The following is a 26,726-nucleotide window of genomic DNA, read 5'->3' on the forward strand; positions in this document are numbered from 1 at the left end:
GTGAGCCCCAAGAGAGGAGGTTCAACAGGAATAAGCTGTGAGAAAAATAAACAAAACACATGTATAATTTTAAGTTTTCTAGTAGCCACATTAAAAAGTAAAAATAAATAAGCGATATTAATGTGAATAAAATGTTTTATTTAACAAAATATTTCTGAGTATTCTCATTCCATCAATAACTCATGTTACATGTTCTGACCTCTCCATGTGCTCTGGCCACGTTTCCGGTGCTCAGTAGCTGGGTAGGTCTGAAAGGTTCATTTTGGAGCCAGTTACAAAGTCAGCTCTTTTCTGTGTGAATGTCAACCCATGCTTGGGTTGTTCATGCTTTTCTGCTGCTATGAACAATGCTCCTGGGAACAGTCTTACACGTATACAACCCCTGACACAGAAACCTGGACGGAGTGTTGCTAGGAGTACTCTTGCTGAGAGGCAGTGGATGAAACAGTAGTGCTGAACTGTTTGCTGAGGTGGTTGCCCCGGCTCACACTCCCCACTGGTGACATGTGAAAGGTCCTCACAGTCCCACATCCTCGCTAACACATGGTGTAGTCACATTTTTTATTTTGGTCACTCTGGTGGGTGTAAAATGGCTTCTTAATTGGTTGTAGTTTCCATGTTTTCTGATGGTTAATAAGTTTGAACTTTTTTCCTATGCATAAGAACGTTCATTTTTTCCTCTTCTGTGAAAATTACAAATATTTATTCAAACATAAATATAACTATATTTATATATCTGTCATAGGCTAAATTTCCTCAAATATAAATATTTGTTCATCCTGAGTATTCATCGAGCACTTACTATCCACTGTTCTGGGAATATACAAATGGGGAAAAAATAGTCCCCAATCCCTGCCGTCATGGAGCTTACATTCCCGCACATGTTGTTCGTGAACTTGGCTTTAATTCCAGCTCAGCCAACTCACATCATGAAACAGTGGCTTCTGCAATTGTAAAAAGGAGGTGTGGTAGTGCCTGTCTGATGCTGTTTATTAAATACGTGTGAAGAACTTGGTGCAGCACCTCATCAATGGAAAGAATTCAGAACACGCCAACGGAAATAACAACAATGGCAGTATTTTTATTGTTATTATTATTATTTCCCTCTTTCCTGCTTCTCCTTTTTTTTCAGCAGTACTTTTGTTAGGAAGTTTCAGATTAAACATGTTTTGGTTGTTATTAAAAGTGTCAGCTCTCATGTGGTGCCAAACTCCTGGTGTTTTCTGTTACAAGCAAGATAGATGACGTTGGCTAATTTTGAGATGTGTTCTTTTCAAATTCCTTATATTACGAAGACTGAAAGCCTGAGAATATGTGTGTTATAAAAAGCTACATCACATCGTATGTCACAGACTCAAATGTGGGAAAATCCCTAAGCATGTCTCGCGTCACTCCGGGCTACGTCCTGAGTGTAAATGTTGCTTGAGTCAATCATTTCCATCCTCCAACCAACTTACTGAGTACCCACTGTGTGTGAAGTAGAGCAGAGGAGAGATGCTTATGACCTCAGTAACCTTGGGAACAATTGTCTGTCCCTCTCTCACAGATAATGATGCTGAAGATGATCTTCAGCCAGACGTCCGTCGAGCACTGCAAGATGCACACGGAGAAGCACAGGGAGTGCAGCTTCTTCTTAATAGCCATTCGCCTGGCTTCCCTGAACCAGATCTTGGATCCCTGGGTCTATCTGCTGTTAAGAAAGATCCTTCTTCGGAAGTTTTGCCAGGTAGCAAACGCTGTCTCCAGCTGCTCTAGTGATGGACAGAAAGGGCAGCCCGTCTCATTATCTCATGAAGTGATACAGACAGGAACATAAAGGAAAACACTGAATCCACTTGCATGTTTACAGCTTTTGGCAACAAATACCCCAAACCTTACTGTGAATTTAGACATCTCTGCCGTGCCACTATCTGTGCAGTGAAGTGGGATTTTTGATATAAAGCTAAATGATCTGAAAAGCCCAGATAATCCCTTATGTGCCAAAAGTATTGAAACACAAAGAAAGTATGTTAATAACAGTCTAGTGTTTTGGGCCATTTGTAGCTGAATATGTGATTAATTATGTGATGGAAACATATTTTATAAATAATCTTGGTCTATTGGGGGGCAGACATAGTAAATATTCCAGTACACTAAATACCCGGGGAATTCAGACGCAGGTCTCGTCAGAGACGAGGGGCACTGGTTGGTGTTTGTTCAAGACGCTGACCCTCTGCGTCCTTCTTTATTCTCTCTCTCTCTCTCTCTCTCATTTTCCTCTGTCACTTTTTCTCCTTTGCATTTAAAAAAAAAAGTTTGATTAAGGTGAAAAAATGTATGATGTATCCATAATATTCCTTGATACTGATGTTATTTAAACGTTCAAATTAACCAATTAGCTCCTCGTCTTACAAAGGTCAAGTTTTGGTTGAGTTGGTAAATGAGGTTTATTCTTTGTCTAAAGAAGAGCTGGTCCATCTGTTTGAGAAATGGCAGAGATTATAACTACCCAAATTGCTAATCGTTCTTTCTTTTGAATGCATTTTGCACATTTCGATTTCCTGGGAGCCTGAAGCAGATTCACAAAACTCAACTAGGAGATTAGGGGAAGAGATAGTTTTCAGAATGCCGTTCAGGGACTGCTTTGAGCATTGAATCCAGGCACTCTGATTATTTCCCTTGATTTTTTTCCACCTAAAGGATTCTACCGAAGGATCCAGTCTTTTGGATCTTTAAATACCAATTTTGATTCTAAAACAAATAAAGACTGTGAAGGTTCAATGAAGACTTAGTTTGGGGCCTATTTATAAGATAAGAAAATTAATATATTGACTCTCAACTCTTTCTCTATCTTCTCCTCAAAGTAACTCTAATGAAATATTTATTATTAAAATAGTTTTCCTCCAATCTGTATAAATACAAACCTCCGTAGCTAAGTTTGACATTTTTATAGTACAAGTAGATCACCGCATGAAGTTCTGATAGTTGCATTTTTTAAAGAAGTCCTGGCAGTGAACATGACGATCCTTTACGTTAAGCCTAAACAAATACTTGTCACGTTCTTTGGCACATTTGCTGTGCACATTAATGTTTTCTTGTGAAAATTTTTAATTTTCAGTTTATTTCAATGCTTTTGTTTTTTTAATTTTGAGATTTATTTATGTAATACTTATAATAACTGCATTTTTCTTTGTAGTTAGTATTTGGGGGAAGAATTAACTCTAACAAGTATAATATCTCCAATATATTAATATGCACACTGGCCTAGGTTACTCTGGAATAATCAGTTTAAGTCACCATGTCAGGCCAAGATAGGAGACAAAATCCACTGAGAGTACTTCTTTTTCATGATTCACTAATTTAGATTTTGGGAAGGATGATAAATAACCTATACTAAAACCCCATTATAAAATCTCTTTCTGCTTTAAGACTGAGTTATCCTAGAGATCATCTCATGGAGCATAAAACAAAACTATCTACTATTTTTAGGTTAAAAGAGGTGCACTTAAATGATCTTCTATTAAAGAGGCTTTACTTCTTGGGTTATTCTCCACACACTGTGTTTGTCTATAAGCAGATAGATTTGAGGGATGTCCCCGTGATTAGGTTATTTCTTACAGTACGTAGTTTAGCATTTGGAATGTGGAAATTGTCCAGGAGATATTTATTCAGTAAGTGAGTGAATAAAAGTCTGCAAAACCGCGTGGACATTGGTGAGGCCCCCGTCACACAGTCGGGTTTCAAGCCATCTGAGTCCATCAAGCTCATACAGTAAGTGATGTCTGCTTATTTAATTACAATATGAGTTTATCTTCAAAGGTGTAGTGTCATGTTGCTGTACAACAAGTGCTTTATTTGTATTAATAATTTAGGATACTGACACTCCCAATGGTAATGGAGAGTTCAACAGAAAGAATATCAAGCCACAATAATCAAAAAACACAAAAGAGCCTGAAACCAATTCTTTACTATACAATACATTCCTGCCCTGGGGATACACAGTAAGAGGGGATGGATGGCAGTGTTTCAACAAACTTGAATAAAAGAAGGAAAAGGAAGAAATGATGTGAATGAGATGTGAGTTTCGTTACGGAGGCAGTCATTTGCTTTTCCAGGGAAAACCTGGTAAGGAAGGAAATTCTCAAATCCTTTCTGCCTTCCTTTCACCAGTACCTGAAGGGAGCCTGGCTGTGTTAGGAGGTGGACAGCTGCAGCCACCCAGAAGGGCGTGTGTGTTTCTCGGTTTACCACCTTTGACGTTCACTCACACATCCTTCAATTGTCCATGCGTCTCATCTAAGCAGGAGAAAAGTCAGGCATAAATGATGACAATCCCTGAACTCTGAAGTAGTGGCTAAAATGTGAGTAGAGGCTTAGAAAACCATGTGGAAAGACAGACGTGAATGGAATGTAGAAATATATGTAAAATTAGCCAGTGTCAATCTTACAAAGTAATCCCGAGTGTCCAAAAGATGCTTTATATGCTATTCAGGGAAGAGCGTGAGGACACGCCATCCAGTGGGAGCAGTTTACCTTTCAAATAAAATAAGTATGGTGAATGTCTTAAAAAATATTTAAAATTTCAGGAAACAAAATGGGTCATCTCAAAATTTGCCAAATTTACCTAGTACCATATGCCAAGATATTTTAAGTGAATGTGTTCAATCATGCCAGATTTAAAGTATTCTGAAGTAAAACGTGCACATATATTTCTACTTGGCATTGGTTTATTATATAAAAGATTTTTTTGACCACGTTACAGAAAAAAAATTGTAGAATCTCATGTACATTAACTATGAAAGATTCTGCGACCACCCTGACATCAAGTAACAGGCAATCTGAAAACTCTGACAAATGGCATTTTAACAAGGTGGTGGCTCTGGGGCAGCGTTCCAGCTTCAGATTCTGAAGTGGCTCAGGACTTTTATTTATTCAATCTTTTCACATTATTGTGGCTTGTGACTCCAAATTAGTGATTGGCTTTCAACCTTCTCCATGTCAACAACCACTTAATCGTTCTTTTGGACGGGGAGCAAATCAGAGAAGGAAAATAGAAACTTTTTTTTTTTTTTAATTTTAGACATGTATATCACCTACTTATTTTCATTAAATTATGAAAAAGCTTTTCTGGAAATATACCAGATACGAGGATAAGTAATGTGAGACTGCAGAGTATTTTATTACTTTGAGCACACTGAAAGATTAATGTGAAGAACTAAATTTCCTATGTTTCATCTACATAAAAAGTTTTGAGTCCACCAACTATGATCCTTTTCACAACTGCTTGTTTATTGCTTTTTTGCGCTTTTACACATCTCAAAATCTGTTAAAACTTTGATCTAAAAATGTACAGAATTGTGCAACTGTGGCTAAGCCCATAGACTATTTTCTGAATTGCAGTAAAATGCTGAGAAGTGACATATGCCTGTGATAGTTCCTGTCCTAGGTTATATTAGAGCCAATTTATAAAATCATATACATATTTGTTCAGAAGTGGGCATCAGTTGCCCACAGGTAGCAATTATATAAGGGGCACAAATCAGAGAATTAGAGAAAATATTTTATTTTATATATCCTTTATTTTATAAATCCTAACATGAAGGTTCTATTTAAAGTCTTATAATTTACACAAGATTAGTTATATACCGTTATATTATGATGTCATAAGCTGAGTACATGATCCCCTAAAATACAGTTCAGTCCCCTATCCATTACATTCGTTTATAAGCATGTAAGCCACATATTTCCTTTACTGAGAATGAAAATTATTTTATTTTCAGAAATTCTGCATCAACCAGTTTCACACAATAAACAACCCCAATATGTACTAGATTCCCTATTTCTTCATCAGGAACTAGACTGTTTCCCTTTCCCTCCCCTCCCCCGACTATAACGTACTTACCTGTTCTCTCAGGAGAGAAAGGAACATAAATATTTACTGTCCACAGAGGTGGGATTGGTTTTAAAAGGAGACTAACTTCTTATTTTTAAGATACCAGTGCCCTAATACATGTAAGTGAGACGTCTGGTAAGCCTGATTTGATGGAGCATTTTTTTTTTTTATGTTAGTAAAGGTACGAAGTAAAGAGATCACCGTCAGGAACTAATCAGCCTTTTCATGCTTTTTGAGATTTGGGGTATGACCCCGCTTCTCAAGTTAGTTTGCGATATGCACCTGTTAAATTGCATTGTCAAATGCTTTAGAGCTAGAATATGTTGATCCTTTAATAAAGGTTAATCCAATGTCTAGGCAAAAGCTAGGCAGTCACCAGCCCTTACCAGCAATTTGAAAATAGTTTCCTTATTGTAGTTTTCAGTGTTTGGAGAAACAAAAGCTGTGCTGTCGAGCAGGGCAGATGCCTGAGACCTGCTGGCACAGGTCACTGCTGTGTCTCCTTTTAAAAGGGAGACTCATGAAGGTCCGAACAGGGGAGTGGAGAACATAGAGAAAGATATGACAGAGACCCTGGCTGCTTCCAGCCTTTAAAATCCCTCATCCTTGTAGCCCAGATGCCAGAAACAAAGAGGCAGGGACTGTGCTCATCTTTGCACACTTGAGCAGCAGGGGGAAGGAGCAGCGCGTGGCCAGGGCACTTTTCTGTAAAAACAACTGATCAGTTCTCACTGGTCATTACTGACTACTAAGCTCCCTTCCTCCCCAACTCTCTGACAGAGAGGAAGAGAAGGAGAGAAGAAATACTTTCCTTTTCTTCTCTTTTTACTGAATGTTCTATGAATAATAGTATAAGCTTGTTTGAGCAAATAAATTACAGACAGGCTCTAATTTTTTTGGTCTGTTGACAAGTGAAAGTAAATACTATTTTCATATTGCAGCTAAGCACTAAAATCAGGGCACTTTCACCTACGTTGTAACGCTCAGTGTAAAAGGCATAGAGTTCCCCATCTTCCTACCAAGATTTTATCTCTACCTGCCCGGTTAAGGGGGTAGGTGCACCTTGTCACTGTTAGCTTTTTGGGTAGTTATCTTCAGGATATTGAAGCATATCTTCTGCTCTGTTTTAAAAGCTGGTCTTCAATATTGCAGCGACAGAGAACAAAAGAGACTATGAAAAGTATATTAGAGATTTGTTGGCATTCAAGTCATAGCTAGTCTGTGTATTTAATAAACTTTTGTTTTTGTGTTGTGTTTACCAATGAAAAATAAAGTTGAATGTTCTGAAATGTCCCTGTCTTTTTTTCCTGATGTCAGGAATATTCTGCTTACAACCGTATTAAGTATTTTGCTGAAATTCTATTGGATGCGCTTCATCAAATATAGCAGAGTGTAATGGGGCGGCCCCCACACTTGATGGAATAATTATATCATCTGGCTTTATATTCCATAATCACATACAGAGCCAATTTTTATTGGTTCGCTATAAATCTGAGAGATGCTCTTTTGTCATTTTCAGCAAGATGCTTGGCATTATAATCCCAAGATTATTGTTTATTAACACAAAAGTGAATTTATAATTGTTATAAACATAGTTTCCCCTCCTCCTTGTGGACTCTGGTGTAATGCACAGCCATTCCGAATAAGGATTGTCCTTGTTTACCGTCAGGACTCAAACCTGGTGTTGGTGTGAGCTGTGGCCTGCTGGACACAAATGCTGGGCTGCCTCCCGACCCTGCTCACGTACTTGCTCAAGTCAGTCCGCTTCCGTGAAGGGAGAGGTTCTGCTGAGGGTGGACTAGAAGGTCAAGCTCATTCAAAGTAGCACATGCAGCTTGTCCTCATCCCTCCTAAGAAACGGCATCTAGGGAGAACCTTGTCCCGGGTTTCTCCTGCGTGGGGATTCCACACCTCAGATCAGATTGAACTGTCTCTACAGTCTTCATTTTTTAGCATTTCAGGCTGCTGTGGCTGTCCAGAAATTTCCACCAGTCCACGTAAAATGGATTTCCATGGGTGAGACATCCCCCAGTGCACATCCTCAGGGGGCCTGGGTCAGACAACCTTGGGGCCAATGTGCTGGCTCTTAACAGTCTTGGGAAAACCCAGGTGGAAGGTAGTTCTGGGATGGAGAAGCCAAGCGGTTTCCCGGGCTGCTCCTTTCCTTCAACTGAGATTTGTCAGGTACCTTTTACAAGCCAAGCTCTGGTAGGTGCTAATACAGAAGGATTAATAAAACCAGCAATGTTTTGATGAATTTACAATCTAGCAGAGGAGAAGGAAAAGCTCCGTCAACGCCACAGTCACACAGGCATGTGGTGGAGGGAGAGCACGTGGGGTGTGATGCTGAGATGGGAAACACTTGGCTATGGAAGGTGACGTTTAATTTACATTTCTGAGAAAGGACTCAGTGTTAAGCCACAAGGGAAGGTGCTGGAGGATCTCATTTCAGTTCCCTCTGCTCACAGTTTCCAAAGCTGTCAGGCGGACTGACTTTCAGGGCCCTGTGAGAAGTATGTGTGTAAGTCTTGCTTATCTCGGTCACCTCCTAGGGTGGCCTTGGGGCAGAGTTTCTCAGCTGTGGCTCTCTTGTCCCCTGAGCCAGGTCATTCTGTCTTGTGGGGGCCCTGGACCTGACAAGCATGTTCTGGCATTTCCCAGGGCAGCAGGCATTCTAATAATGCCAGGGGGGTCTGACCACACAAAAACGTGGCGCGTCCACTCCAACAAAGCCCGGGTCAGCACGGGGTCAGCACGGTCCTGACCGGCTTCCTTAACCACACGAACCTATTCACAGACGAGGATGTATGATTTCTCACAGAGTCTCGTCTTTCTCTCGACCTTTCCAATGCCTGTTCTGTTTTTGACAAGAGGCCCTGAGGTTCCATGTCTCCCAAAGGGACATCTAAAATGAGTCCTTTTCTCCTAGGACCTTTAAAAACATGTGATGATTTTTTTTAATTTTATTTTTTTATTAAGTCATATACACATAGATCATGAATACATTTATGCATATGTGGGGTGCAATGTGTTAATTTTTCTATACAATCTGACGTGGTTACATCAAACCAATCAGCATAGCTTTCGCCTCCTTTACTTGATTATTGTGTTAAGACATTTATGTTCTACACTTGACAGATTTGACTTGTACCCTTGCAATATGCTCCATAGGTGTGGTCCCGCCTTTTACCCTCCCTCTATCAAACCTCCTCCCTCCCCTCCTTCCCGCTCCATTTCTCTCCTTCATCCTGGGCTATAGTGGTGTTCTATGATCCTTTGTAATTAAGTACACACATTTCTAGACAGGTGCTTTATTAAAAGAGAATAAGAGAACTAATTTACCCAACTCTTTCTTTAATGGGATTTTTGCATATTCTGTCTGCATAACAGAGCTGCAGAAGCTTCATTTCGTTTGAAAGATGATTTTCACCAAAGGGCAGTCAAATTTTGGGCAAATGTCTCTGGACCATCCAGTTCCTGCCAGTCTGCAGGTCCTCAGGTGTGGGGTTCCAAGATTCTGAGAGCAGGTCTGAGCCATGATTGCCATCATTGACACTGTTCATACATCTTGTTTGTCTCAAATCTGAAGATGGATTTGCCTGAAAAAGTTAAAATCCAAATCTGACCAAATAAATAAATAAAACTAGATCAAGGAGAGTCTCTTATTATCTATGAATTTCTGAGGCCAGGTTAAGAAAAGACTATGAATAATCAGCTTATGCCTAACGTTCTTAAGCAATTTTTAAAAGTGAGGGCTTAGAATATAACTTGCAAGGCTGTTTGAATCTGATTTTTAAAAGAACATTGGAAGAGACTAATTCCAAAATCAGCCCCATCTGAAGTCTTTCTAGGTTAGATTTAATTAGAAAGTAGCTTAAGGATCTCTGGTTCTAACCCACTCACTTTGGAATGAAAGGACCCCCCCCACCCCGAGAATCTGATAAAAGGTGTGGCTTCCCGCCCACAAAAGCTCAGGTGATCTTTGTATCTTGCCAGAAATTGCACAGACCTTCTCGAGTCTGTCTATAGACCTCCTAGGAATTAACGGACACAGGTTAAGAAATCTTGCTGTGGGAGAGTCTGTATTATTTATGGAACTGCCAGGCTGTCCATGTTTGGTTAGAAAGCTAAAGCCTAAAACCAGAACTAAATCAACGTAATTACCTCCCCATGAATGGCAAAATGCCTTGACGTCTCACTATATGCCTGTAATAGTAAATCAGCACATTGGGGTAGGATTATTACAAGGATCTACAATTATTTTTTTAAATTGCCATCACATAACAGTAAGAAACAGCACAATCCAAACCAGGAGAAAAAGATACAGATTACTCGCCCCAAACAGGTTGAAGAGTGAAAGGACCAATTTATTACCAATAGTCCGATGATGCATTGCCTTACAAAAAAGGGGGGGGGTTAATTTTGCTTTATGCTGGTCCAGCAAGGAAGAATTAAAATATGATTATTCAAAACTCAATAAAGAACAATGCCCCCTCCCTACCCAATCTCCTATTCACAAATAAACTACGTGGTTAGAATGTAACTTTATGCAGACACGTACCTTTTATTCTTTGAAGGTCTGAATCTGTGCATTGCCATTTCAAATGCAAGCAGGAGCAGGGTGGGGTGACCTTATTGATTGAAACTCTCAGTCAGAATGCAGGACACACACTTACAGGCTTTCCTACAAATGTACAATGAATCGGGCTTTAAGCCACCACTTAAAGCTATTAGTAGAAGGTTGTACTGATGTTTATAGCTTGTATTTCTCCAGAGGGAGACGTGTGGAGCAATTAATGACATCTAGCTTGCATTGCTCTCGCCTTATTGAGGAAGATGGAAAGGAGATGTTAGAGCTTTGAAGCATCCGTCAGTTGGAAACAGCTCTTTGAAACCCAAACATTCTACATTCTGAATGTGCATGCCTGAGTTGAACAGCTGCACGCAGGTGGGCTGAGACTGCAAGGTGACTTTCATGAGCCAGTGCCCAGGGGTCTGGGGTCTTCTCCTTGGAAGATCCACGAATGGTTGTTTTTGGAGGAAAAGCAATTGTTCTTTTGTTCTTTTCATCATTCCTTAACCATTAGCTTTTGGGGGTTTTTTTGCTTAGCATCTTTATTTCAAGAATAAAAGTGATAAAATTCATTTTTACTTGAAAATTTTTGGAGAACTAAGGGAAACCGCCATCTTAAATGTCATGCAGCTCTAATTAGACAGGCAGGACCCTTATCTTTATTCCAGACATTTTCCCACCGTGGCCATTTTGAATATTTTGCTACCGTTCATTCAGAAGGTTAATAATTCAAAGCTGAAATAATCCATTTATCTTGACCACTGCAAAGAAGTTGCAAACTTAAGATATTTTAAAGTATTTCTTCAATAAAGTCATTTTATGAAATGTCCCTTAAAGTTTTATGTGTCAACATAAAAGATAAAAACTTCTTTAAGGAGAGAGGAGGTCCAGGCCCAGTCATCTGACTTGCTGTTCACTGGTTGTTTGCCCTTGACGATTCAGTAAACCTCTTTGAACTTCAATTTTCTCATCAGCACAAGATGATCAGGATTAAATGAGATAATGAACATAAAGACACTTTTGAAAGTGCTCTACAAGTGGTTAATATTACTTTATTATCCTCATTTTGTTAATGAAACAACATTCAAAAATTAATTATGATTGCTCTCATCTCAAACAAGTGTGTACAGTACAGCCTTCCAATTTAGTATGGGGCAATCACACGGTCACCGGAGCAGCACGCTAGTGACATTGGAAGACTGGACTGGGGAGAGACCATGACTCCCTTGAGGCTCAGTGCCACGTCTATGAAACAAGCCACATTTACGTATTATCTTCTGACTGAACACCACGATGCCCCTTTCTCTCTGGAAATGTCACAAAGCTTATCTTATCATCTGAACTCAGACAAGTTTTCCCCCCACCCCCAAGTCTTGGAAAATAACTCATAGGAAACCTCTAGGAGACAAAGATAGCAAGATTCAAAAAAATTCTGTTCTTTCTTTCTCCAAAAAGAAATTTAAGTTTCCTACCCTCCAATGAGATTGATCTCTTTTCTCCACGCAATTGGCACAGTCTTTGAATACAGGGGCTGAGCCTTCTGGTTTCTCTGCTTTCCCTTGATGCCACATCCAAGCTACTAAAACCCAGGCTTCCAGGTGTTAGAGGATGGGCATTTATTTATTTATGGCTCAGGAACTACTGTAACAAACATTAGGTCATGCAGATTTTCATAAATGGGCGTGTGTGTGTGATACAATATTATTTCTCAGATATTTATTTTCTTACATTCTTGTCTTAAATTTTTATTGAAACATTAAGTGCATCTCTTTAAAAAGTTGAATAGTGCTATAAGGTTATTAAGCATGAAACGCCCAAGCCTCATTCTGACTCCACCCCCATCACCTCTCTCTACTGGCTGCTCCTTCAGCTTATTCGTAAAGTATTTTTTGTAGCACATATCACCGTCTTTCTAAATCATGTGCTTACCTTGCTGTCTCGCTTCATCGACTTTAGACATTCACTATATGTCGATTTTCTATTTTGCTGGATTTAGCTCTCCTGTTTCCCATTGATTTAGTCTTTACTAAATCAATATCGGATGTTTGCATTTTCATGACAACATAAATATCCTTTACTGCCATATCAGGAGTACCGCGATTGCTTCTTTTCTTTCTTTCTTTTCTTTTTTTAGTGTTAAGAACTCATCTAGTTTTTACTTAACCAATGGCTAAGTCTTAACAGTTTCCCAAGTAAGTGCCCAGAGCTCCGTGATCATCTTCATCCCTGTTGGAGTCCAGCGTTTCTCTCCGTGTCTCTGCTGCACATCCTTCGCCGCTCTCGCATTGATAACCTGTTCCCTGGATCCCGTGTCCTCTTCCTCCCTGAATCAATCACTCCTTTTGACTACACCTACTTTAAAATGAGCTTCTGAATAGAAAACACCTTAGGAAACAAACTCCTAGAAAAGGAAGGAGAATGTTTTTAAAGAAATATGAACAATAATGGTGTCAGTGATAACGGCAATAGTGACAGGTATTATTTCTGAGCTCCTATACTTAACTAGTTATCCAATTCTCACACCAGGGCCACAAGGGAGAGGTTACTGTCAGCACTTTCCAGGGGAGGACACTGAAGTTCCGGGGGGTTAAATCACTCGACCAAAGCCAAAGAATTGGTGAGGAATTAAGCGGGGGTTCAAGTAGTAAAGAATTACCAGTGTGATTATTTTCTGAAGCTTCAAGTTTATGTTTGAGTGAGCCTCTAAAACCCCGTGAAGAAAGGGTTTGACTCCATCACTGATGTCTGGACATTTTCAAACAGCCTGAAATAATCTTGGGGGGCAGTGATGAGGCAGCTTTTCTGACAGTTACTGATTAGATTCAGCAAACATAATTTTCAGCAAAAATTATGAAAGGCCATCTGTCCGATCTGAGAATACACAAACTACTGCAAACATTCAGACCCACCCTTGCTGGGCAGGACCCCTTCTGCCGCAGAGAGACTGCTGGTCACCCGACCACAGACCACTGTACAGAAAGGCAGCATCTCTACTTGCTCAGGCCTGAGGTTTTTGCTAAAGCTAAGAGTTTATCTGGAGTTTATCTAGATTACATCTCTTTCAGCCCGTTTGTTATTTTATTTTTGTTTGTTTTGTCTTTCCTTTTGAACTTCCTTTCCTTCTTATGCCTTGGGAGGAGACTTACTCAGAAGTTGGACTCAAAAGATACTTGGGCTTCATAATTACAGGACTAACTCCTGAATCTGTAAAATTCAAAATCAAAGAGACAAGGGGAGGCCCCTTTGTCAACAGGGAAACCATTCTGATTCCCATTTTCCCGCCAGATACAATCAAGTTTCAGAGCAGATCAGATTTTGATTTTGAGAGAGTTTTGCCCTGTTTTTGAGTCTTCCTCCCCTTCTTTTTAACAGGCAGAACCTATCAGGGGCATTTGATGACTTATTTATTCGTTGATCTTCTCTTTAACTGGCTGCTCTCTGATTTCCACAAAACCGGTCAGACCGTTAGAACACTAAAGAACGTTTTGCTCAAGGAAATAAAATCTCATCATCTCCAAATTCAAATTCCATTGTTGTCATTAAGCAAATTAAAAGGCAATCCATCCGTAGCTATATAAACTTGAAAAATTGGTGTATCTTAGAGTTTATCTTTGTTCTCATTGTACAAATTCTTTTGACTATTTCAATGTAAAGCAGCATGGAGAACAGTTCTTAGGCATCTCTGGGGTCAATTAACATTTATTCAGAATAGATTCAATCCAATTACATTTACTGTATCTTTATTACAATTTTTTTTTCTAGCCCAAACTTAACTAAACCAAATCAGCTGAGCTAAGGACAAATGGTTGAGTGGTAAATACCCATCTGTCTGCTCATTTCTATATAATTTGCATTAGAAAAGCAGCTTGCAGATCTTTATAATGGTCTGTTGTTAATAATAATATAATTTTTTAAATAATATAATTTATGGACCTCATTTTATGAGAGCAGGCTTTACTAAGAGGATGGCTTCAGGAAAAAAACAACAAAGAATGGGCCGGGCTTGGTGGCTCACACCTGTAATCACAGCACTCTGGGAGGCCAAGGCAGGTGGATTACTGAGCTCAGGAGTTCAAAAACATGCTGAGTGAGACCCCATCTCTACTAAAAATAGAAAAACTAGCCCAACACTGTGGCAGGTGCTGGTAGTCCCAGGGACTCAGGAGGCTAAGGAGGATCACTGGAGCCCAAGAGTTTGAGGTTGCTGTGACCTATGATGCCATGGCACTCTAAGCTGGGCAACCAATAGAGTGAGACTCTGTCTCAAAAAAAAAATGATATTCTTAGCTCACTCTTTAATATTATTAGGGATATTCAAACATATAGCATCTTGTTTGAGAGCTTGGAACCTAAAATCAAATGAAATTTTGTGGCTATTCTAGTTCTGTGAATTCATTGATTATTTGACCTAGATCAAGTCAATATTTTCTAGACCTGAGTTTGTTTAGCTGTAAGTGCACAGAATAATTTTACCTAAAAACACAATTGCAAGCATTCAATGGAATGATACATGCAAAGGCTTACCTACTGCCTGGCACAGAAACACTCAATACATAGCTATTATGTTATTATAAAATTATTAATATTAAAAACTAAGTTCATAAGATTTAAATTGACTCAGTTTCCAGCCAAGGCTGAGTGTCTTTGCAACCATGCCTTCTCAAAATACAGGATGAGAAAGTAAGGATGTGAGTCAACTCCATTGAGAGTAGAAGAAATAAGAAAAAATAGCAAAAAAAAAAAAAAAGGAATTTATTTGAGTTTATTTCTGAGCCTTTGTGAGATAAGGTAATGGTTCTAGTAGCACAGATGGGCTATTTTGAAAAGCCCGTATAACAACGCCCTTAACTGGAACATAGGAAAGAAATAAGGCATGTGAGTGAAGAGGTGAATCTCAGGATGGTAGTTCTTGCTAGAAAATCAACAATCAGGACCTGCTTAAATTGGTTAATACTTTCTCACCACTATATATTGTAGTGAAACATGTGTCCACCAGCTCAATTTTCTAATCTGTAAAGGACTACTGAAGTAATGATTTCTGGTTTATAGGGCAACTATAAATATTGGAGCATACAGAACCACTTGGCACACTTGCCCCATTCTTAGTATGGCCGTGTCCATCATTGGCATCATTTCATGTGCAAAATCCTTGTAGCTATACCAAGATCCAGGCAGAATAATAACGTATTCCTGAGTACACAAGGTTGTCTCCACCTCTAAAGTCATTAGCAGATAGAACTGCTGGAGAATTTTTGGACAGTGATGCAATTTGAGAAAAACGTGATAAAAGGGGGCATTACATCAGCTTGCATCAGGATGGAAGCAGGCCTCTCCCTCCTCCTGCTGGATCCACAGCAGTAACAACCTGCTCACTAGTAGAGGAGGAGGTGAGAACAGACTATCCGTGTTGGATTTTAGATTTTGATCACTGTTAAATGTATGACTCATTGATTTGCTTAGTCATTAAGATTTTTATTTTATTTTATTTATTTATTTTTATTAAATCAAATTTGTGCACATTAATTCTATCATGGGATACGGTGTGTTGTTTCCATATAGAATTTGCAATACTTTCATCCAATTGGCCAACATAGCCATCATGTCATTCTCATAATTGTTGTGTTAAGACATTTGTATTTGACATTTAGAAAGATTCATATGTACCCTTATAGGATAAATCATAGGCGTGATCCCTGCAATCACCCTCCCTTCACCCATCCTCCCTTCTCCCTTCCCCTCCCTCTCTCCTTTCCCCATATTCTTGGAATCCATTTGGATTATAGCTTCCCTATGAGAGTTAACAATTAGTTTCATAATAGGGTTGAGTACATTGGATACCTTTTCTTCCATTCTCGAGATATCAGCCCCTAACATGTGAGTCTAGGTCCTGAGAACACTGAGTTTGTCACTCACAGATTCCAGACTTAAAGATGCCCTGATTTTTTGAAGTGACGCCTCAGTTCTCATTGGTAGCATTTAGGACTTAAATTTTTCCCAAAGTGTAAATAACTCTACATTTTCTTTTCATTGTAATTAGACTGTATATCTCCATGTATAAAATACAACCAATGCAAAAAAGTACCAGGACCCATGAAAAATTCTCTGTGCCCCACCATTCAAAGTCAATCATTGCTATTGTTTTAATATCCTTTAAAATATTTGTCTTTGCAAGTTTCCCCTCAAACCTACCTTCATCTAAGAGCCACAATGAGCTTCTCTCAGATGTCTGGAGGAGAGTCACGTGAAGTAAGGATTCGTTCCATGTGCCCAGAGAGGGGATTAGGATTTATGTGAAGAAGCTATAGAGACAGAGATTTCCTAACTCTTGAGAGGAGCCAGATCAAGGTGGCAGGACTGCCTGGGAGTCCTGAGTTCATTGTCACTAGAAATGTTCGCACAAATTCTGGGAAAACCACTAGGGAGTTTACTGTAGAAGGAAGGGACACAGATACCTTCTCTAAGCTTCTTGTCACTTGGAATTCTATGATTCTGTGCATCAGCCAGTCATAAACGGCCACAATATCTGAGTTGTGTGAAGGAGAGAGACTTGTCTGTACTCAGCTGTTGGGCAAAGAACCTCTTCATGTGTGGCTCGGATTCTGCTCCCTGTGTCGCTGACGTCATTTCGCGGGACCTGAGCTCTCCAGTTTTCCTATTCCACAACTGGATACTTTCCAAACAACTCTTGTATATTTTAGACGAATAAATAATGGTCACCATTTTTTTCTAAAATATTACTAAACCTATTATTTTTTTTAATGACATGACCAAGAGAAAAGAGAAATAAACTATAAAACATAAAACCAAATGATTCCCTAGAGGTTTAGGGAAGTTTTTCAAGTTTGAAATAACTATAAGGAGCCAATACGGTTACATAAATAGGGAGATTTTTGCCTTTGCTGAAATGCCTTTATGGTACCTGTAGGAGTAATGTCGCTTGAATTGTGATGACAATAAAATAACACTTAATAACTCTTACAGAACTCTTTCGTAGTTTTACGGCATTTTAGCATCTATAGTTTGTTTACTTTAATCAAACCTTTTAGGTAGGTAAGGAGTATTGTTATTATTCCCATTTCTACAGATGACTGAGACTAAGGCATATATCAAATCATCAGGTTGTACACAAAGGTATACACTTTTTACTTATCAATGAAAATTTGTCTTACTGAAGAAAGGACTCAGACTAAGGGTAGCGTGTTGACTCTGGAGTTAGACTTCCGTTCCAAAACCACCTTCACACCTGCTTTGGAAGGAGTTTCTTACCCCTCTGAGCTTCGGCTTCTCGTTTGGAGAATGGAGAGAGTAGAGTGTCCTGAGAAATCTTCACGTCATCACTGGTGCCCAGCGCACAAAGCCCAGTGCTTTCACTTATTCAAAGTTCCCAGTAAACTGACCCCGACTTACGGCTCCAGTTTTATCAGCCTTTTAGGAAGCATTTCCCCAAATACATTTCACAGATTCCCAATTCTGTTCCTACTGTTGTGTTTTGCTTTTAATTTTTCTATGTTCTTCTTAATTGAGAAAATTCTACTCACTCCTGAAGGCCCAGCTCAGTGACACTTGCTCTAAGGACCTTTCCTTATGCCTGATTCAGAGTTAAGCTTCCCCTCCACGCACCCACCGTCTCTCCTGGAGCCTCTGTGCTCCCTGCTCTCGCCCTGGACGCCTCCTGCAGCTCAGCATGCTTCTAGCTCCCCTGACTGTTTGCTCCTTGAATTGGAGACCACATCTTCTTAATCTTAGCGCCCCGGCCCTGCCCATTTCCTCTTCTCCCCAGGCCTCCAGCTCTAAGTCAGTGAAGGCTTTGATGTGTAGACGTATAGTAGATATAGAAATATTTATTAAATTTATTTTAATGACCACACCAAATAGTATAAATTTAAAAATACAAAAGTGTCCAAGAGGAAGTTTAGTTGAAACAAATTAAATCCCACAGACTTACTCGCCTGCTAGATACAGTAGATGGCACATGTTTATAACAGCTATGAAATTTTAACTGCAGTGAGGGACTGAAATCAGTGATGACGGTGCCCAAATTTGGCATGTGTGTCCCTAGTTTCTCTTCCTAGTAATGGTCCCTTGGTGTCAACCTTGAACAGAATGTTAAACTGAATGGCCTGTGAGTCTCAGTGAGTGTGATGCTTCTTACACACCTGTAAGTGTCAGAGGTGCTGGGAAGGGAAACGGTGGGTGCATTGATTCAGATGTCTGTGCAGTCAGCTGGCTGATGAGCAGGTGGAGAGAAGACTGTCCTCACTGGAAGAGCAGAAGGGGCCGCAGCTGGCCAGCGCGGGTGGGGCAGCTGGGAAGAAGCAGTCTGACAGAATGAGCTGGGATCCCACATCCCTGCTCCCAGCCTGTTCAGCAACCACAGCTGCAAGCCCCGGGTTGATAAAAAGTGAAAAAACACTTCCCTTCCAAGAACTGAGCCTTCTCAAGAGAAATTCTGACACCCGCCTGCTGACATGCAAGGAAGTTGAACAGAGAAGCCGCAGCTGAGTGCAGGGCCCGACTGGTTAACACTTGGAAACTCTTCCCTGCTTCTTGCCCCCGGGCTCAGGTAGTCAGATGGGTAGACACCCATCAGCGGTAGTCAGTGCTCAGACTCTCAGGCCCTCACTTAGCAGGTTTGCAGTCGGCTTCTATTGTCTGCCAGTTACTATGCTGGACACAAATTGCAGGATACAAATTGCCCTCCAAGGGCAAAGCATGCAAGTAGTACATACCAAAGACTGAAAACTCCCAAATCACCCCTGAGCAGCTTCCCAGAGACATTCTGGAAAGTGTGTCCTCTGAGCCATCCAGACGACGGAGCTTCCTTCCACCAAGGCCCTAAACCTCGGGTGTGTGAACGACCTGCAGCAGCAGGAGAGTCTACGATGCTTAGATGCTTTAGACCAATTGTACAGAATCTAGGTTTCTGCTCAAGAAGCACAGGAGCGTCCTCTAGCTCTGGCTCATAAACCCAGCACAGAGATGTGTCACCAGTGACCCTGTGCCCACGGGCACTGTGCAGAGCAAACTGAAGCCCCGGGGGTCTTGTTGGCCCCTTAGGAGCTTTCCCTTGATCCGGAGCATCACTTATAAATCATTCTGCCTTCCTGGGGGATGATACCCAACGCAGGACAGTGATACTGAAAACCAGTGACTTCAAGATGAATGTTTCCCTGAACAGAGAAGGGAAAGTGAGGTTCTTAAGCGAATATCTGGAGTTCGGAAGAAAGTAAGTATTCCCAGATGTAACATCTACATTCAGTGTTAGAGGAGGGAGGAAGTTGGCACCAAGGGGCCTTATATGTACTTTTATTGAAGTAAGAGGTAAAGCGAGGTTAGTGGAATTTATCTTCAATTATCCAATGGGTTAATCTCATAGAGTCCTGTCCCGAGCAGTGTTGTTACTATGTTGTGCTCTGGTGTGGTACAGGGCATGTGTGTGTGCGGGCAGTCACGTGTGTGAGTGTGTGTGTGTGTGAGTGTGCATGCATCCGTGTGTGGGGGTGTGGGGGATGTGGGGATGTGTGTAGGTGTTGGTGAGTATGAATGACAAGAGCAATCAGGAGGACATGGTAAAGGGCTGAATTTTGAACAGTATATGGACTCAAGACCTCTCTTTCATCTGTTACGTGTATCAGGACTTTCATTGGGATTTTAAAGAAATCATTCTGCCTCCCCCAAAAATCAATGACATAAACCACAAATTTAGTTCAACTGAGATTCAGGGAGTTTAAGCAACTTGTTCAAGGTTATACAACTCCTTAGAGGCAAAGTCAGGATTAGAACCCAGACCTTCTAACTCCCAGGCTAATAGCCTTCTAGATGACTAAAAAGTAGAGATTCTGGAACCAGACATCTTGGGTTCGAATCCTGGTTTATTTACTTAATAGCTATCTGACGGGGTGAATACTTAACCTCCCGGTGGTCTGCTATCTGCCTCTGTAAAGATATTCATAATCTTCTGTATTTACCAGGGTGGATTTGGAGAAAATCCTTCTAAGTATCACAAGAATGGAAAATCAAGCATCCAGTGTACTCAATACTAATATAAAACCAGTTGATGATCAGCTACATGCCCACACCAGAGAAAAACACAATGAAATTCAAGTGGGAGGGTAGGAGAGAAGGGGGAGAAGGGAGGAGGATTGGTGAGCACTGAGCTAACAGGTGCCATGTAAGGTGCGTGGCACACCTGGGTGAAGGGCTCAACTACAATGGGTACTTGGCCTAACAAACACAAACAATGTAACCTCATATATTAATCAGAAATTTAAAAAAATTAAAGACAAAAGACATTCATCGCACCTTTCTCTGGGATTGTGATGAGCGTCACATAAACGGAAATGTGTGGAGTGCTTAGATGTTCTAATGCTGATGTTTAGTGAGAACTGAATAAGTGTCACTGTCATTATTATTCAGAGATGTCTGATAGCTCTCCCAGTTCTCTAGGATTCACCAAAGAACCTAAAATCTTAAAGTCTTTGTTCCTTTGAGCAAGGAGATGGCAGAGCCCTATTAGTAAGTGAATGCTTCAGGGGGCGGGTGGATCGACTTGCACCTGTATGCTGTCTGGGTCAAGGGCACACTTACAACTTTGACTCATTCTGTACAAAAGCAAAGTATGAAAACAAAACGTGTGCACCTCCTAATATTCTGAAACTTAGCGAAGCACAAAAAGCATAATAAAAAGGTGATAGAAGATAATTGTTTAGAAAGAAAGTAAATGAATTATGTGAGTAATAGGAACATAGTGAGCCACAGTCACTCACTCTCTGACATCTCAGGAATAATTATTCCTAAGATAATTATTGCTCATAATTTTATGTCCACTAGCTCTGTCCTCTTAGCATGGCCTCAGAGGAACGGGATATGGAATAGTCGGGCTTTCGGGATAAGCTGGGGATAGGATTTCTTTAGAGAAACCTGGGAAACATAGGAGGGCTGAGAGGGAGCACTTTGGGGAAAATACTGATGCTTGGAACAACTGTGGCCTCTGCAAAAATTCCCTTCTGGGCCCACATCAGAGCCCCACACAAAAGGGACCTGGAGAGGACGGTCGTTGTTACATCTCTGTGTCCTCACTTCCCACGTACATTCCCCTCTCCCTTCTCACTTCGCAGATATTCCCTACTCCCTAACCTTCTGGCTCCGATGGTGTAATGAAGGAAGCAGTGGGGGTCAGGGAGGGGGAATAAAGCAGGTTTAAAAGGGAAGAGTGAAGGTTAGAGAGATAAGGAGGAGAAGCCTCATCGGGCAGTCTTGGTGGTGGTGCGTGGAGGGAGGTGGGGTTTCCAGAGGGCAGCAGTGAGAAGAAGGTGCAAACCCAGCACCTCTCTCCCTACACATCCTGGACCGTCAAGGGCGAGAGGAAGGGCTGGGGATGGAGTTCATGGCCCCACAGAGCACCTATTCCAGATCAGAGGGAAGTTCTAATGGTGCACGTGTGTGTTTGGGGGCCTGGAGTGGAGATTAGGGTTAGGTCGCTGCTAATCAAGGGCAGACCAGGGCCAGCTGAGTGCACATCACAAGGGGCCTATGCAGTGGATCATAAATCAGAAGGCAGTTCTTGACAATGACATTCAAATAACTTACTGCCTTTTGAGCAGGAAATTTAATTTCTCCTTCACTATCTGTAAAATAGAATTGTAACATTTTTCATTCTGTTCCGGGTGACCCTTTGCAGATAATCTAGCATTCATATTGCTGTGAGTCTCTGCATTATACAGAGGATTGAGGAGTGGCACACACCAGTTAGTTGCGTACTTTTGCTCCATCAGTGGGTGATATTTCTCTGAAAACTCAGAAGGCACTTCAGGATTTTGTGGGTCCAGGGTCATATTTCTGATCACTGACAATTGCTCAATGCTGTGAAAATAAATTCTGCAGTGTCAAACGTCGGGGTGCTTGATTCTAGGTTAGAGGGAAAGTGCCACACGTGGCATGTAGATTTCCGGCAGTAAGTGACACATGTTCCAACTGCTCAGGCTGCTATTATTAGCTAATAAATTTATTTTTATTTCCAGTATCTGTCCCAACTGCATCTTCTGTGCTGGTTTCAACAGAAGCAGTTGTGAGTTAGCCAAATACCCATCCCCAGTAATTTTTTTTGGCCTAAATGCTTGCATGCTTGTAGCTCATAAAAACTCAGGTATCCTACAGACAAAATTCTTCTGAAGAACGATTAAAGTGAGAAGGTAGAGAAAATAAGTTAATATGGGCAAGAAAGCATTGCTTCGTAAGGTAATTATCCCAGAAAATTAAAAACAAGGTACCTCTCCCCGTAAAATGGAAGTGAACAAACATGTTATTATTTAATAACAACAACACTGTCACCTGCATTTATTTTATTTAATTATTCCAACTTCTTATGAGGGAAATGGGTCTGAGATTATCTTTATCCTCATACCACAGATGAGGAGACCGAGCTGCATAAAATTTAGACGACCTTTCTAGGTTTACAACGAGTTAGGGTTCAAGTCCAATTTTTTAGGCTGCAATTCTGAGCTCCTTCCGATGCCTCTATTTGTGTGGTAAACAGGGTGTGTGGAAAGGGTGGATCTGCCTTACTCCCAGGATAAAACTATGTCATTTCTCCTTTTTGAAAATACCAAAATATTGTACAAGTTTTGGGGAAGTTACATGCAAACAATTTTAAATCGTCATTGAAATTTGGAGCATGACACAGGTTAGAGCCCAATAAAACTAGTTTCCTTATGTGAACTCCTGAGGTCTTGGAGATAGAAGAGTTTAAGTAAATAACTTCATTTGGGGACAGCTATGATGACAGCTTTAGGTTTCCTACTAATGTGGCTTCCCTTTGCATTACTTTGGGTTTTCTCTTGACTACGGCTTAGAATTTATCCTGGTTGGTAAGATGGCTTTATCTGTGTACTAGATTTTGGTCAGCTTCAGAGAAAACAAAATAACAATGGCTAAAAGAACATAGAAGGGGCTGGGTGGTGGCTCACGCCTGCAATCCTAGCACTGTGGGAGGCCATAGGAAGGCAGGAGAATTGCTTGAGACCAGAAGATTGAGACCAGCTTGGGCAATAGAGCAAGACTTTACCTCTAAAAATTTTTTTAAAGTTAACCAGGCACAGTGGTGTGTAGGAGACACCTGTGATAAATACTTTGGGGATAAGGGATGGGGCAGGGATATAACATCACATAGCATCATTTAACATCAGTGGTCTCTCGTTAAAGAGCACGAGAGCACGTAAGAGCATGTGACCAGAACACCGACGTTATTGCATAGCAGTCTCCACACCTGTGGTGTGTTACTTCTCTGAATAACCTCAGGAGAAGCGGCTGTGGGATCTCAGAACTAGACTGACAGCCTGCTGCTGGGACTGCTGCTGAGATGCTCGCTCCTACTGACGTTGACACTGACTTCTAAAGGTGCTTTGGCACCAGTGACCTGAATGAGACTTAGCCCAAGAAAGCTGGTACAGTGGTCCATGTCCAGGTTCATGGGCTGGGGCCGGAGACCTACCATCCCGGCTCCAATGAGGCCCCAGGTTGGGCCGAAGACTGGGAGTCCCTGAGCTCCAATAAGTGGCACCCCAGATGCAACCCACATAGTGGCAACCATGAAGGGTGCCTTCAGTGGTGCCTTCCTGTAGTCCTTGCTCCTCAGGTGACTGGAGCAAGAGGACCCTTTGAGCCCAGGAAATTAAGGATGAGGTAAGCCATGACCATGCCACTCACTTCAGCCTGGGAGAGTGAGACTTGTCTCAAAGAAAGAAAGAAAAAGAGCATACAAGGTTATCTCTCTCCTATTTACATAAATTCTTACATAAAGGCATTACAGGGCTGAACTGCCTCCTGGTTATCAGAGACTGAAGCTATTTCCAGCTGTCGTGGTTACTGTCTCACAGCCCAGTACGGCAGCCTGAGCCCCAGCCATTACTCTGCCTTCTGGTCAGCAGGAAGGAAGAAGTAAGTACGGAAGGGTGGGCTTCTTCCCTTTACGGAGGCTCTCCCACAGTCTCATCACTTCTGCTTCAGATAACTGGCCAGGTTGAGTCACATGGTGACAACTTACTGGGAAAGGATCTGGAAATGCAGTGTCTTGAGTGGTGCCCAGCTAATGATCAGAGCTCGGTGATACACAGGGGAGAGTGGGTGCCAGGAAGCCGCTGGCAATCTCTGCCACCGTCGAAGGACGGCCCCTTATGTTATGTACCTGAATTTCATAACTTTGAAATGTCCTTCCTCTGCATGGGTTATTTTATGTAAGAGAATTTATGGAGGTTTTACCTGAGGATCATAGTTGTTATATTACAAACAACATGAGGATCAATAATAAACAATTTGCTGTATTTAAAGCTACACGATTGGCTTTTAAACCACTTTCCTATAAGATCTAATTCCAAATGGCCGTATTGTAGCTAATGGGGCTGTTGTCAATTTTATTCTGATGCTCTCCTTGCTGAGAGAAGTGGGGATGCATTGTGCTTGTAGACGCCTCACAATCACTAAATACTATAGAGTCTACAGCAGGCATCCTCAAACTACGGCCCGCAGGCCACATGCGGCCCACCCAGGACATTTATCCAGCCTGCTGGGTGTTTTTGCCGCCGCTGCCTATCCTGCTTAGCAACTGACTCCTCCCGGGGCCCACAGTCTGGCCTTCCAACAGTCTGAGGGACAGCGAACTGGCCCCCTGTCTAAAAAGTTTGAGGACCCCTGGCCACTGCATGCTCAGCACTGTTTAATCACATACAGTTTGTAACATTTTTACTGACGATGAGTCAAGATTTTTTTAATGCACCGCTGAGTGTCTTACCCATAGAAGATCCATAATCAATGAATGATAAATTGAACTGACCTTCACTACTCTGCTGAATTTATTTATTGGATATATAAAGGACCTGTTACAGCTTCTGCTAGTCTCCAATCATTACCCTCATGACAAGTTAAACCAGCTGTGGTTTAATGGGGTTGTACTGGACAGTTTTCGACTAGCCCTATGCACCGGGGACCAGTGTTTTGCCCCAGATGGTGACCACATCTGCAGCTTTAGGGACAAGGAAACCCTCCAGAATGCTGCAGTGCGTAGAGATGAATCACATCGGCCCCAACCCGCAGAGTGAGGATTGTTTATCACAGAATTCATTACCCAGGACAATCCCATGTTTATGAGAGTCTTTAATTTTGTTTGGGCCTTCTCAGCTATTGATGTGGTAATACACTGGGAGTGTGTTTGATTATTTTCTTTTTATCTCAGCTATATTTCCTGTGACTTCCCTTGTACAAACTGTGGGTAAAATTGCAGTGAGGCCCTTAATTGACTCTCTCCTGTTACCATTATACAGCAGAACTGGTACCCTTTATTAGACTTAATTTGTCTTTAGACATATATTCCTGACTGGTCTGGGATTAGGATGGCCTTCTCTTATTAGTCATCTTGGGCACCAGGTCAGTTTCCTTTCTGGTCACCCAGTCCTTTATAAGACATCGAACTGGAAAAGAAAAGGTTAATAATACTCATACACTGTATTATAAAGGGGCTGACCACAGGTATTTAATGTCTTTGAGGCTTCTTGGTTCTTTGAATTTCTATTTTTTGCTAGTCGCTGGAGTGACAGTTGTACAATCTACAGCCTATGCAGTAACACAGTAAATAGTAATTACAAAATGATACAATTTTAGGTATTTTAAAATGTCTGTTTTTTAAATTTCCTATATAGAACAAAACTTCCTCACAGATTCTTGTTCTTTGCTGACTGGGGCTGGGGGTGGGAGAGACAGGTTCCTAAACTTTCACTGAAGGTACGTTGTCCATCTGTTTTTTTCCTCAATTTATGTCCACTCAGTCTATTTGAGGCAAATATCCTACCTTTCCCGTTTTCTCTCAATGCCATCTCCTGAGATGGCGTCTGTGTGAAGGAGGGAGCTGCCATCCCCTCGGGGTAAGGGGGAGGTGACAGGCGGCATCTCTCCACATGCAGGTTTTGACCCTGCCCTTCAGGTCATCCCCGGCCTCCCCAGACTTGAATTTTTTTTCTTGCCCAGTTTCTGAATAGCCACTGGCATCTGTTTTGATTTCAGAGCTCGGGAAACCTGTCAACAGTTTGCTCACCCAGACCTCTCACTGGGGAGCAGACGCTGGAGGTGCATCCCCCCCACCCCCACCCCGACATCACTGTGGCTCTCAGCTCATAGGAACCGCTGTCTCTGCCAGGGCATCTGGCTCCAATCCCAGCACCCCAATGGCAGCCCCTCCAGCACCCAGCTTTGGGCGGTCTTCCATAATCCTCAGGGAAGCAGGAGGATGGACTA

At 41.4% G+C, this 26,726-nt stretch overlaps 1 protein-coding gene across 1 annotated transcript in view; it reads left to right on the forward strand.

Moving 5' to 3' along the window:
• PTGER3 (prostaglandin E receptor 3) overlaps positions 1 to 26,726 on the forward strand; it is a 72,424-nt gene that overhangs the window by 33,310 nt on the left and 12,388 nt on the right. The window contains exon 2 of the mRNA XM_003784225.3: positions 1,547 to 1,726. Coding sequence (XP_003784273.2) covers positions 1,547 to 1,726 — 180 coding nt within the window. The remainder of the gene's footprint in view (positions 1 to 1,546; positions 1,727 to 26,726) is intronic.

The sequence above is a fragment of the Otolemur garnettii genome, unplaced genomic scaffold (genome assembly GCF_000181295.1).
Source record: "Otolemur garnettii isolate 467f Iridium unplaced genomic scaffold, OtoGar3 scaffold00010, whole genome shotgun sequence".
In the NCBI taxonomy this organism is placed as follows: domain Eukaryota; kingdom Metazoa; phylum Chordata; class Mammalia; order Primates; family Galagidae; genus Otolemur; species Otolemur garnettii.